The sequence below is a fragment of the Primulina eburnea genome, chromosome 1, assembly GCF_022965805.1.
Source record: "Primulina eburnea isolate SZY01 chromosome 1, ASM2296580v1, whole genome shotgun sequence".
Lineage (NCBI taxonomy): Eukaryota > Viridiplantae > Streptophyta > Magnoliopsida > Lamiales > Gesneriaceae > Primulina > Primulina eburnea.
In genome coordinates, this window is record NC_133101.1 from 6,704,735 (window position 1) to 6,719,208 (window position 14,474).

At 40.4% G+C, this 14,474-nt stretch overlaps 1 protein-coding gene across 1 annotated transcript; it reads right to left on the reverse strand.

Moving 5' to 3' along the window:
• Nucleotides 1-8,429: 8,429 nt before the first annotated feature.
• LOC140825139 (ABC transporter I family member 6, chloroplastic-like) lies at nucleotides 8,430-12,456 on the reverse strand. The gene is made up of 7 exons (XM_073186717.1): nucleotides 12,155-12,456; nucleotides 11,195-11,245; nucleotides 10,050-10,271; nucleotides 9,844-9,966; nucleotides 9,527-9,703; nucleotides 9,031-9,184; nucleotides 8,430-8,951 (listed from the first exon to the last, which is right to left on the reverse strand). Exons 1-6 carry the CDS (start codon nucleotides 12,404-12,406, stop codon nucleotides 9,098-9,100), a joined length of 912 nt encoding a protein of 303 aa, XP_073042818.1. The 5' UTR covers nucleotides 12,407-12,456; the 3' UTR covers nucleotides 8,430-8,951; nucleotides 9,031-9,097.
• Nucleotides 12,457-14,474: the final 2,018 nt, after the last annotated feature.

Below are 14,474 nucleotides of genomic sequence, written 5' to 3' on the forward strand. Positions count from 1 at the left end.
GATTAATTCTACTCATATTCACACTAAAAAGTTATACTCTTAGCATAAAAAGTAATATTTTTTTATGGATAACCCAAATAAGAGATCCGTCTCACAAATACGACCCGTGAGACCGTCTCACATAAGTTTTTGCTTTTTTTAATTATAAAGTCAAATCCCACAAGTTGTGTAATTTATACGAGTTACTGTAAATAATTATCTAAATAAATATTTTTCCCCATTTACCGCAATACATTTCTATCCAAAAAACGAAAGAATTATGTAAAAGCTTAGGGGTAAATTTATCATACTATAAGTGTGATAATCTATTTTATAATACTTATATTGTGAGACAAATTCACGAACTTATATACGCTGAGTTTCTTCGATTAATATCCGCTAAAAATAATAATTTTGATATAAAAAATAATATTTTTTTATGACTCGAATCGCATATGATATATGTATCATAAAATCGATATGTGAGACTAGGAATTTTATAATCCATTTTATAATTCAAAACTCAAATTTTCAAAATTAGATAATAATTTTTTTTTTTCATTTTTCAATGTTACGCATTTTTAAAGTTCTTTTAAGTCGTTAATGATGCTATTGGAGGAAAAGATTTGATATGTGAAAAAAGTTGAATGATGGATAAATCTGAAAGAGTAGGGAGACCGTCTCACAGATCATAATATGTGAGACGGATCAATCCTACTCATATTCACAATAAAAAATAATACTTGTAGTGACCCGTTCCAGAATCACCTACTAATCAGAACTTAAGCATGCAAAATTAACATTAAAACTGAATCAGGTAAAACAGCGGAAAAACAGTAATACAACCCAATCGAATCTGTAAGTACAAAATACTTAAACAACCAGATCGAACTAAATTCCAAGAACAAATACCAATAACTACAAGTCAACCTCTGCCAGCTCCCTGTCCACTCCCTCCTGGACCGTCCAACCTGAGACCTGCCCCATCGAATAGGGTGTCCAAAACAGAGATAAACCGAGGACGTGAGCATAAAACGCTCAGCACCGAAAGCATGAGTATACAAGACTATGACATGCATGTATGCAAAATGTACTGGATACCAGGATCTGGGTATATCGAAATACTGCTCAGGTAAATGACGTCAAGGTATGTAGCACTCTGCGCCGTCGCACCAGGAGGTGGCTCCCATACCAAAATAAACCTGTGGATATACCGGTGACCTGACCACCGTCGGCCAACGGGGTCCAACCATCCACAACAAACGAGGGCTGAGCACCCTCTCAACAGGCTATCTCAAAGATAATCAGGCTCAACATGATTATGCAAATGCCGCATAATAAACCATGCATCATATGACAGATAATAATGCAACATATAAACATGCAACACATAGTAAAGCATACTCAATCCTGCTATCTCGGATAGTACTTTCGTACCTCAAATCAGTAGATCCTAGCAATCAGCCCTAGAATCAAGCCTGCGTCCGTAGTCAGCCCACTGATGCCGCTAGCTCCCAACTAGAGCACAGCTCCGCTACAAAACCAGTAGCTCCCCGCTAGTGCCTAAACCTCGGGAAAAGACTAGAAACCCATCAGAAACGACTAAAACGCTCTGGAACACTCGGAATTGGCGAGTAAAAAGTGAAGCCTCGCGCCTCTATTTATAGACAACGATAGGACGATCCGATCCACTTCGGACGATCCGAACCCTGTACCCTTCGGACCTTCCGAACCCTTATCGGACGATCCGAACCCTGCATGTCTTCCACGTGTCCAGACACCTGTCTTCGGACGATCCGAACCCTGATCGGACGATCCGAACTCTGCATGTCTTCCACGTGTCCAGCCACCTGTCTTCGGACGATCCGAACCCTGATCGGACGATCCGAACTCTGCATGTCTTCCACGTGTCCAGCCACCTGTCTTCGGACGATCCGAACCCTTTTCGGACGATCCGAACCCTATTCGGACGATCCGAACCCGGTTCGGTCCTTCCGATCTCACCGAAATATAATTAATCCAATAATTAACTCAAATTAGGCATCGGGATACTACATTCTCCCCCTCTAAAAAGGATTTCGTCCGCGAAATCGAGTCTGAAGAATGACAATTCTGAACAACAATACATTCAACTTAAGAATGAATTACAACTGAAAGCACAACTGAAATTACAATCATAACTGAAAATACTACAACTAGAACAACTCTGGATGCTCTGACCGCATGCGACTCTCTAGTTCCCAAGTAGCTTCTTCAGTACCTCGGCGCTGCCACTGCACTAAGACAAGAGGAATAGTCTTATGCCGCAGTACCTTATCCTTCCGGTCTAAGATCGAAACCGGTCTTTCTACAAAAGACAAATCCGGATTCAGCTGAACTTCTGCTGGATGCAAAACATGAGACTCATCCGCTACGTATCGTCTCAACAAGGACACATGAAACACATTGTGAACACTAGACAGATACGGTGGCAAAGCTAATCTGTAGGCCAAATCTCCCACACATTCTAAGATCTCAAAAGGACCAATGAATCTCGGAGATAGCTTACCCTTGAGTCCAAATCTCAGAATCCTCCGAAAAGGTGATACCTTGAGAAACACTTTCTCACCTGCATCAAAATGAAGAGGTCTGCGTTTGGTGTTCGCATAACTCGCTTGTCGATCCTGAGCAGTCTTAATCCGCTGTTTGATCACAAGAACTTTGTCCATGGCCTGCTGAATCAATTCTGGACCCTCGACCTGTCGTTCTCCGACTTCCTCCCAGAACAGAGGAGTACGACAACGTCGACCATACAATGCTTCAAACGGAGACATACCAATACTCCTATGAAAACTGTTGTTGTATGCAAACTCTATCAGTGGCAGATGATCCTGCCAAGCTGGCCCGAAATCCATCACACAAGATCTCAACATATCCTCAAGAGTACGAATAGTCCTCTCTGACTGACCGTCAGTCTCTGGGTGATATGCAGTACTCAAACTCAAGGTAGTGCCCAAAGCTTGCTGAAAGCTGTCCCAAAATCTAGATGTAAATCGAGGATCTCTGTCACTAACGATACTCACGGGCACACCATGAAACCGTACAATCTCCTGAATGTACAACCGTGCCATCCGATCGAAAGTGAAATCTCTGTTATAAGGAAGAAAATGGGCAGACTTAGTAAGCCGATCCACTACCACCCAGATAGCATCTCTATTCCCCACAGACATAGGCAAGTGAGTCACGAAGTCCATCGTGATATGCTCCCACTTCCACTCCGGAATAGGAAGATTCTGCAACAAACCTCCAGGTCGTCGATACTCAGCCTTCACCTGCTGACAGACTAGGCACTTGGAGACATACTGATAAACATTACGTTTCATACCTTTCCACCAAAATCGAGTCCTCAAATCCTTATACATCTTGTTGCTCCCTGGATGAACACTCAACTTGCTACGATGAGCCTGAGACAAAATCTCCTCCCTCAAAGTGTCATCTTCTGGTACAACAACACGACCAGATAAGCACAAAAGACCCTCGGACTGATAGTGGAATCCAGAAGTATTATCTCCATCAGCCAACCGAGCTAATTTCTGAACCTTAGAATCAGACATCTGAGCATCTCTAATCCGAGAATACAAAACTGGCTCGGACAAATAGTAGCTATACGGATACTCTCTGTTCCCTTCCGATGCTTACAATTGAATCCCATCGAACAGAAATCCTGAATAATCTCAGATACAGCACAAGTCTGAAGAGCAGATAATCTCACCTTGCGACTAAGAGCATCGGCCGTGAGATTCGCAGATCCTGGATGATACTTGATCTCACAATCGTAATCCTTGAGTAGATCCATCCAACGACGCTGACGCATGTTCAACTCAGCCTGAGTGAACAGATACTTCAAACTCTTATGATCAGTGAAGATATCAAATCGCTCACCATACAGATAATGGCGCCAGATTTTCAAAGCAAAAACGATCGCTGCTAATTCCAGATCATGAACAGGATAGTTTTCTTCATGAGGTTTCAACTGTCTCGACGCATAAGCAATCACATGCTCATTCTGCATCAGAACACACTCTAGTCCCTGTAAAGAGGCATCGGTGTAAACACTGAAACCACCAGATCCAGACGATAGAGCCAAAACAGGCGCAGATGTCAAACGTCTGCGAAGTTCCAAGAAACTCTCTTCGCACTCTGATGTCCACTCAAATGAAACATCTTTCCGAGTGAGCTGAGTGAGTGACTTAGCAATCTGAGAGAAGTTGACAATGAAACGGCGATAATACCCAGCCAATCCCAGAAAACTGCGGATCTCGGCTACTGTCGTCGGACGCGACCAGTTCAATACCGCTTCCACCTGGCTTGGGTCAACTGAAACTCCCTTGCTAGAAATGACATGACCAAGGAATACAACCCTGTCAATCCAAAACTCACATTTACTCAACTTCGCATAAAGCTGATTCTCGCGAAGTGTCTGTAAAATAATCCTTAAGTGTTGTGCGTGTTCTTGCTGATCATGCGAATAGATTAAGATATCATCTATAAACACCACAACAAACTTATCCAAGAATTCCCGAAAAACCCGATTCATCAGATCCATAAAAACTGCTGGTGCATTCGTCACCCCAAAAGGCATAACCAGAAACTCATAATGCCCATACCGGGTCCTGAATGCAGTCTTCGATATATCTCCCTGATGAACTCGAAGCTGATGATAACCAGACCTTAAATCAATCTTGGAATACACAGAGGTACCTTGTAGTTGATCAAATAAATCATCAATCCGTGGCAACGGATACTTATTCTTTATCGTAGCACGATTCAACTGCCGATAATCTATGCAGAGCCGCATAGAACCATCCTTCTTTTTGACAAAAAGAACTGGTGCTCCCCACGGGGACACACTGGATCGAATATACCCCTTGTCAAGAAGATCCTGCAACTGTTGTTTCAATTCTTGCATCTCCGATGGAGCTAAACGATAAGGAGCTCTAGAGATTGGTGCCGTGCCTGGCACTAAATCAATGCCGAAATCCACATCCCGAACGGGAGGAAAACCAGGAATCTCTTCGGGAAAAACATCCGGAAAATCGCAAACCACTGGAATGTCACTGATACCGACACTAACTGCGGACGAATCAATAGCATAGATAAGGTAGCCTTCCCCGCCCGACTCTAAAGCACGACAGGCTTTCAGAGCAGAAACCACGGGCATCGGGGGTCGCGCTCCCTCTCCATAGAAAAACCAACTGTCGCCCTCAACTGGACGAAACTGCACAAACTTCTGATAACAGTCCACAGTAGCTCTAAACACAGTCAGCACATCTATTCCCAGAATGCAATCAAAATCCTCCATCGCAAGAATCATCAAATTAGCAGTTAAAACATTACCCTCAAACTCTAGAGGACAACCCAAAACTAGACGTTTAGCTAACACCGAATGACCCATCGGTGTGGAAACAGATACCACAACGCCCAAAGAAGTGAAAGGTAATGCATGACGCTTAGCAAATCTTGCAGATATGAATGAATGAGATGCACCAGTATCAATGAGAACGTAAGCAGGTAATCCACATAATAAAAATAAACCTGCGATAACTCTCTCGTTCTCCTCAGCAGCCTGATCCTGGTTAAGAGCAAAGACCTGCCCTTGAGTACGCGGTCGGAGGTTAGAACCCTGAGTAGACTGTCCTTGCTGTGGCCTCTGATGAACTGAAGCCTGAGAACCAGATCCTGATCCTCCGCCCGTCTGTGGACAATCTCTCTTCATGTGGCCCATCTCACCGCACTTGTAACAAGCACCCGCAACCTTGCGACAACGCTCCGTCGGATGATCCTTCCCGCAGTGCTGACACGGGCCCCTCTTCTTCCCAAAATGGTGAACTCCTCCAGATCCAGAGGAAGAAGAAGTAGATCCAGCTTTCTTGAATGCTTGGGCGCGGGGACCCAAAGAACTAGTAGGACGAGCAGACTGCATGGCTCGACCTCTCAGCAAACTGCCCTCAGCCTGGCGACAACGATTCACAAGGCCCTCATACGATGTCGGATCATCGCAGACAACAACCCGATCATAAATCTCCTGATTGAGGCCCTGAAGAAAATGGTTATACTTGGCACTAGCATTGTCACTGACATGTGGAACATACGGAAGCAACTCAAAGAACTTCTGCTGATACTCATCAACAGACAAACTTCCCTGCTTCAGATTGATCAACTCAATCGCCTTGGTCTGCAGAAGAGCTGGCGGAAAGTAAAGCAACATGAAAGCGGCTCGGAAATCGGCCCAAAGAACTCGACCCTGTCGCTGAACTATCGGTGCAGAGGTAGACCTCCACCACTTGCGCGCACCACCCTCCAGCAAGAAATCAAGGGTATCAATCTGCTGCTCCGCCGAGCACTGAAAAGTCTTGAAGCAGCTCTCCATCCTCTCAAGCCAGTTCTCCGCAACATCCGGAGTCTCACCGCCCGAAAGAGGTTTCGGCCCCATCTGCAAGAACCGATGCATACTAAAACTCCGAGGCTCATCACGACGGTGTTGACGACGTTCTCGATGCTCTCGACGACGCTCCCGATCGTCGTGGTCTCCCCAGCGTCCAACGCTGCCATGACTACTAGCATCGTCGTCAAAACCAGACATCTTTTAGCTACAAAAGTTACCAGAGATTAAACCCAAAAGAACAGTTCTAAATCCCAAAATCTTAATGCATGCTCTGATACCATAAATGTAGTGACCCGTTCCAGAATCACCTACTAATCAGAACTTAAGCATGCAAAATTAACATTAAAACTGAATCAGGTAAAACAGCGGAAAAACAGTAATACAACCCAATCGAATCTGTAAGTACAAAATACTTAAACAACCAGATCGAACTAAATTCCAAGAACAAATACCAATAACTACAAGTCAACCTCTGCCAGCTCCCTGTCCACTCCCTCCTGGACCGTCCAACCTGAGACCTGCCCCATCGAATAGGGTGTCCAAAACAGAGATAAACCGAGGACGTGAGCATAAAACGCTCAGCACCGAAAGCATGAGTATACAAGACTATGACATGCATGTATGCAAAATGTACTGGATACCAGGATCTGGGTATATCGAAATACTGCTCAGGTAAATGACGTCAAGGTATGTAGCACTCTGCGCCGTCGCACCAGGAGGTGGCTCCCATACCAAAATAAACCTGTGGATATACCGGTGACCTGACCACCGTCGGCCAACGGGGTCCAACCATCCACAACAAACGAGGGCTGAGCACCCTCTCAACAGGCTATCTCAAAAATAGTCAGGCTCAACATGATTATGCAAATGCCGCATAATAAACCATGCATCATATGACAGTTAATAATGCAACATATAAACATGCAACACATAGTAAAGCATACTCAATCCTGCTATCTCGGATAGTACTTTCGTACCTCAAATCAGTAGATCCTAGCAATCAGCCCTAGAATCAAGCCTGCGTCCGTAGTCAGCCCACTGATGCCGCTAGCTCCCAACTAGAGCACAGCTCCGCTACAAAACCAGTAGCTCCCCGCTAGTGCCTAAACCTCGGGAAAAGACTAGAAACCCATCAGAAACGACTAAAACGCTCTGGAACACTCGGAATTGGCGAGTAAAAAGTGAAGCCTCGCGCCTCTATTTATAGACAACGATCGGACGATCCGATCCACTTCGGACGATCCGAACCCTGTACCCTTCGGACCTTCCGAACCCTTATCGGACGATCCGAACCCTGCATGTCTTCCACGTGTCCAGACACCTGTCTTCGGACGATCCGAACCCTGATCGGACGATCCGAACTCTGCATGTCTTCCACGTGTCCAGCCACCTGTCTTCGGACGATCCGAACCCTATTCGGACGATCCGAACCCGGTTCGGTCCTTCCGATCTCACCGAAATATAATTAATCCAATAATTAACTCAAATTAGGCATCGGGATACTACAATACTCTTAGCATAAAAAGTAATACTTTTTCTTAGATGACCCAAATAAGAAATTCGTCTCACAAATACGACCCGTGAGACCATCTCACACAAGTTTTTGCCAATCTAAAATGACACTCATCTTAGGTTTATTTCAAATATACCCAATACAAATTCAATCCAGTCATCGTTTTTAAAATCGAATTCGACTTATTATTTTATATAATTTAAAATATATTATCTACTATATTATATTATTGTTTTTGATATAATATAAAATTATTCTGGTCCGACTGTCTCGGTGAATTGGCCCAAATGACTGACCACTATTTTAAGACAGACGGGTTCAAACACCGATTAGGTTATAAAAACATTGCATCGAAGCAAGACCTAATAAAATTCATAAAAATTAAAACACATTAGCCTTCATCCATAATGTTTTTTTCTTTAAAAAAAAATCATGTTTCACAATTTTTGATTATCAACTTGATTTTAATTGCATCTTCAACACCTAAAGCGTTGTTATATGAAATACTTGTAATAACCACAATACATAGTTGCAAAAATAATCAATGATGATAATATATAACAAACGACAAGAATGGCTAGATACGAAATCAAAACCTCGTACGTTATTATTAGAAAAATAAAAACAAATATAAATAAACAATAAGAATGTCACTCCATCTGATAAAATAACAAGCGAACAGTGAAAATTGAGTACAAAACTTCAATGCTACCCCCCAATACACAACTGAAGATTAAACCAAGATTCGTCCACTTCCAAAGCAAGATACTAAAGACTAGATTTTTACAGCTCATGTATCATCATTCGCGTGCAGATAAAGCCGGGAGCAACACATTGCTAGAAACACACATCGATATATATCGTACAATCACGACCCAAGGGAACAAGAAGCAACTATACAGCGCTAGCATGAGAATGATAAAACAACTAGACGATGAATTGATCAATTTGTTACTTGAGGAATTGTCAAGTAACACATGATCTTCATTGTCAAACATGAATTTGGAAGCTCTCGTCTATTTCCACCTTTGGTGCCTACGGAAAGAAAACGTATTCATAGTTTTCATGTAGCAATGACCATCTAGAGGAACGGAAAGAAATATAAACTACTTACAAGTTATATTTTAGGTAGTGTAGGAGTCACTACCAGAGAGAGAGAGAGCCCAGGCTCCTGTCCAAAACTAGGCAGCAGAAATTGCCTTGTATCCTTCTCTCTCCAGAATTTCGGCTAAGGAAACATCCCCAGTCTTCACTATTCTGCCATTTTCCTGCAAAAGGAAACAGCTTGATGCATGAACCAAACAATTTTTTATTTAAAGAGTGAAATGCACAAAATACATCCCCAGGTTTATTGTCGCTAACCAATTAGCAATTGATGTGCCACAGAATTTTAGGGCAGGCGTCTAGGTTTGTGTACGACAGCTATGTGTGGGCTAAAAAAATGAGTTCGAGATAAAACTTAGAATGGCACACTACACTTTTGAATAATTATACAAAAACGGGAAAACTATATAAATGGAAAACTTCAAGAGACCGACACTTTATTAATTATAAAAGTCCCTCATAACCAATGTCTCATTGTACCCGCTGCTGATATATAATTTGCTCACCATTATGTGAATATAAGTCGGTTTAATGAACTCCAAAAGACGTAGATAGTGGGTGATAATCAAAATTGAATTACTGGGAGTCAGAAGCCCATTGACTGATTTCGCTACATCTTGAAGAGCATCAACGTCTAAACCAGAATCAATTTCATCCAATATGGCCATGTCTGCACCAAGAACCTGCAAAGAAGAGGAACTTTCAGTTTACTTTTCCTTTTGGCAATTGACACAAACCTGAAGGCACTAATAGCTTAACAGGTACCACATTCAATTAAATAGAGTACAAGTGCGATAGAGAAAGTTCCACCCTGGTGCCATACCGCAAGTTGTAAAATCTCATTGCGCTTCCTTTCTCCACCACTGAAGCCTTCATTGACATTTCTATTCAAAAAATCTATCTTCATATTCACAATCTCAAGCTTAGGTGCCACATAACCATAGAACTGCAAAGAAAAATTAAAATGTTGACGATGCACATAAAGGTTCGAGGAAAATCAGAAATAAAACTAAATTATCAAATAACAACCTCAATTGGCCCAAGCTCCGGAAGCCCAAGTTTTCTCCTTCGAGCATTGTATGCCATGTTTAAGAAGTCGATATTGCTAACTCCAGGAATCTCAACAGGAGACTGGAAACTCATAAACAATCCAGCCACAGCTCTTTCCTCAGGTTCCATCTCCAACAAATCTTGACCTTTATATGTTACATTGCCTCCTGTAATTTCATAATCTGGATGACCTACAAGGACCTAAAAGAACAAATTATAAAACAGAATTCAATAAAGAAACAAACTGTAGCTTCATGTACGTGAAATGGACTGCTTTACAATTTCAAATGGTAGATTATTAAATAAACCATTGCAAAGTGTTTATAACACAAATCATGTGTGATACACACACCGATGAAAAGGGGTTGGATGAATGATAACTTGTGTAAGTTATACTGATACATTAAATATCTATATTGTAAGCTATAGGAGTCTTTCTCCCGGTGTATTATAAAATAAAACGATGAAGAAGCATTCAATCATAGACAGCAAAGATATGAATTTCCATGGCTGTTTTTTCTAAAATAAAGAAAGACCAATGACCAAACAATGACAGCTGAAACTTTTCTCCATTTAAAAAAAATCAAATAAGTGGTCAAGGAAATCAAATTATTTATCGACTACGAGTTTAGTAAAAGCGAGCAAAATCTGTACAATAGAAATTAAGGCAGAATTGCAGATGTATATATTTGCTCTAGTTGTACCGAATTCGTTATACCCACGTCAAACAAACATCCTCACCATCAAGTAAAAGCACATTCTCATTTAGTTAATATGTTTGAAATGGAAGAATTAATTATACATTATAAAAATTTTAAAAAAACCAGAGATCCTACTTATCTGACTGATACCCTGCATCACTAAAACATCAATGCGGAAAATAATTGGAACAACTCAGACTAGCTAAATTACAAGCTTGAAGAATTTATATTTAATGAGAACAACTCAAACTTGTTCTTTACCCTAAATTCAAATAATCAGCTTGTATGAGCTCAATTCAGCCCGATAAAATAAAGCAATTAAAACTTGAGCTCGACTAGAAATATCACATTCACGACTCATTCTTTATATGCGCCTGAAATTACAATATTGAAATCACAAATAACCACGAAAAAGGCACCGACCTTTGCGAATGTACTCTTCCCAGATCCATTCTTTCCCATCACAGCATGAACCTTTCATATCCAACAACCAAAAATTAGGAGTCAAAGAAACTGAAAAACTATGTGCTTACAACTAGAATTAGAGTAAAACCTTTATTTGTCTCGATATTTACTTTTGTTCAATAAAATATATATATATATATATATATATATATATATATATATATATATATATATATATATGTAGTTTTAGTTCCCTCTCAACCATCATTATTAATCCGTCTCACTAAAAATATACATGCTTTATCGAAAAAAATAAAATATCGACAAAAACAAAGGTTTTGCCAAAAATTTGCAAAGAAAAAAATCTAGTTTAAGCAATTTCTCAAACACCTACGCTGCAATATAAAAGTGGTCATGTGATTACAAAAATATTCAACTCGAATCTTTCGACAGATGCAATACATCACCGTGGAACACAAATTAGGATTATTTCACACCTACCCCTGCAGGCAGTGCCTGCAGAGGTACATCCAAGGGTCAGAATTTTTTCTGGTCCAATTTTTTTTAATTTTTTATTCCCCATTATATGAATCTCAACCCTTGATCCTGGGTGTGGGCACTGCCCCCACACCCAGGATCGAACCTTCCCACAAATTATACAGTGCTTTTCCGAATAAAATTCACAAAGCCAATTTGAATGCAACAAAAATGTCAATTTCTTTCCGCATAATATCCATACATTAATATTGTGATCCTTAAAATTATACAGCAGAATTGTGAAAAGATAAATTACATTACATTATCAAACTATCATCTTGCCCACTTAACATCTATACCCGTCCAACTTAGCCCCCACTTAACTGTTTATCATAATTGCATCAAATCGGGTGGAAAAAATACATATGCAGCACAATGGAATAAACCATATCGACATCAATTTGTATACCACACAAGGAGGGAAAAACTTAAATTAGGTACCTCGCCTTCGTGAACCGTAAGATTAACGCCTTTAAGAATGGGCTGCTTGGACTCCGCGATTACGGCGGAGAGATCTTTGACTTGAAGCAGGAGTTTCGGAGCGCCACCGCCGGCTGAGGTGGAGGAGGGCGGGATCTCAACAGAGACTGTGGCTTGCAGCCTCAGGGTTCGAGGTGTCCACATAAAACGACGGCAGTGAGTGCCGGCGGCGGAGCTTCTGAAAGTCAAGGTTGGAGTGCAGAGAGCTGCCATTGGAGAAAAATCAGTTTGTGTAGCAGTATCTTCTTCTATATATATCTTCTTTGTTATGTATAAATTAGTTATTTTGCACGCGTGCACGTGTGTGGATATTATTTGATAAATTATAAAAAAATTAAATTGATATTTGAATTGTTGAAAAAAAAATTAGTGTGTTGAAGTTTAAAAATAAAATAAAAATAAAAATGTAATATTAATATCACACTAGAGTAAAGTTAGAATAAAAAAATTGATGTCTTTCCTAGATGGTTATTATAATGCTCCCAACTTTAATAAAATATAATAGATGTATATACTACGACAACGCACACACATTAATGCGAGTAACATAATATGTTACGTTTTTCACCCGAAATGTGGTAATCTAAAGATCACTCGTTTAGCTTATGCCGATGATTTGCTACTCTTGTCTGGTGGAGATGTGCGTAGTGTTTCTATGATTATGCAGTGTTTGCTTGACTTTGGAGATATGGCAGGGCTTCGAATTAACGCACAAAAATCTAACATATTTTTGGCTAGTGTGGATGATGCTGTGAAGCAAGATATCTTGGGGATTAAAGGTTTTGTCAGTGGTACACTGCCGTTCAGATACTTAGGAGTTCCTTTAGCAGTCTCTCGGTTGAAAGCAGCGGATTACAGCTTACTTGTTGATTCTATTGCGAGAAAGGTTAATTCTTGGCCCAGACATTCTTTATCAGTTGTCCAAGGGATTGAATGCTTCTGGCTTTCTATAATGTCGGTACCTTCTTGTGTGATTGACTTCATCCATTCAATCTATCGCAAGTTTGTGTGGCCGACGAAGCACCCACCGATTGCTTGGATTACAGTATGCAAACCTCTAGCTGATGGAGGTCTGGGGCTCAAAGACCTCAAAGCGTGGAATAAGGCGCTAATTGCGAAGACTTTATGGAGGATTCATTTGAAAAAAGACACACTCTGGATTCGGTGGGTAAACCACATTTACAGATTTTATGGTGATGTGTGGAATTGGGGAGTGAAGAAAGATGGCTCACCGCTTGTTAAGCAAATACTGAATGTTCATGATCATCTCCTTGGTAGATTGGGTTCGGTGGTTCGGTAATAGCGAAGCTTCAATCATGGTTCGAAGCACCAAATGGAATGCCTAGCGCATATGATTATTATGTAAAAGCTAAAGATAAGTGGCCTTGGAATAACATACTGTCCCGAGGATGCATTCTTCCGAAACACCGCATTGTGCTATGGCTGATTGCTCATCGCAAGTTGCTAACACGTGATAGACTTGGGTTTGTTGAAGACAAACAATGCGTGCTTTGCCAGGCATTCGAGGAATCGAACACACACCTATTCTTCAAGTGCAGGATCTCGAAACTGATTTGGGATGATGTGCGTAAGTGGCTAGGCATGAAGAAGATTACGGGTACCCCAACATCGATTCTGAAAGCTTTTCGAGAGACGTACAGAGGGAAGTCTATAGTGAATAGAATGAGAGTCACGGCTCTTGAAGGGATAATAAAAAAGATTCAAATTCACACTTACGTTCACCTTCTTCCTCTGATTTGTTTTCTAGTTTGACGTAGGTAGATTGCAGTGTTTCGATTTTATGTGTATCTCCTGAAGATGCCCAATATACTTTATTTGCAACTCTTTTTTATTCTTTTAATAAAATTACTTCATTAAAAAAACATAATATGTTACGTCGACGGTATGTATATAATAGATATTTATTTTTAAAATATTTTTTTAAAAGTGTTTTAAAATTATTTTGATTTTAATATCATACGGTTTTTTTTTTAATTATAATTTGATAGTTTTGTTTTATTATTTTTATAATATAAGATTGAGCTTGAAATCAACTAAGATGCTCTTACTTGATATCATAGAATAAATGCTATTGATATTGTTGTGATAAATTCATACTTTTTTTTTTTTTTTTTTTTTTGAAAAATAAACATTCATTATATTAAGTAGGTAAATCCCGATTTACAATACAAGAAAGCCAAGATGGAATATTTCCATCTAGCCAAATTTCATCAGAAAAGTTATTGAAAGCTCTATGAGCAAGAAAATGTGCCACATTATT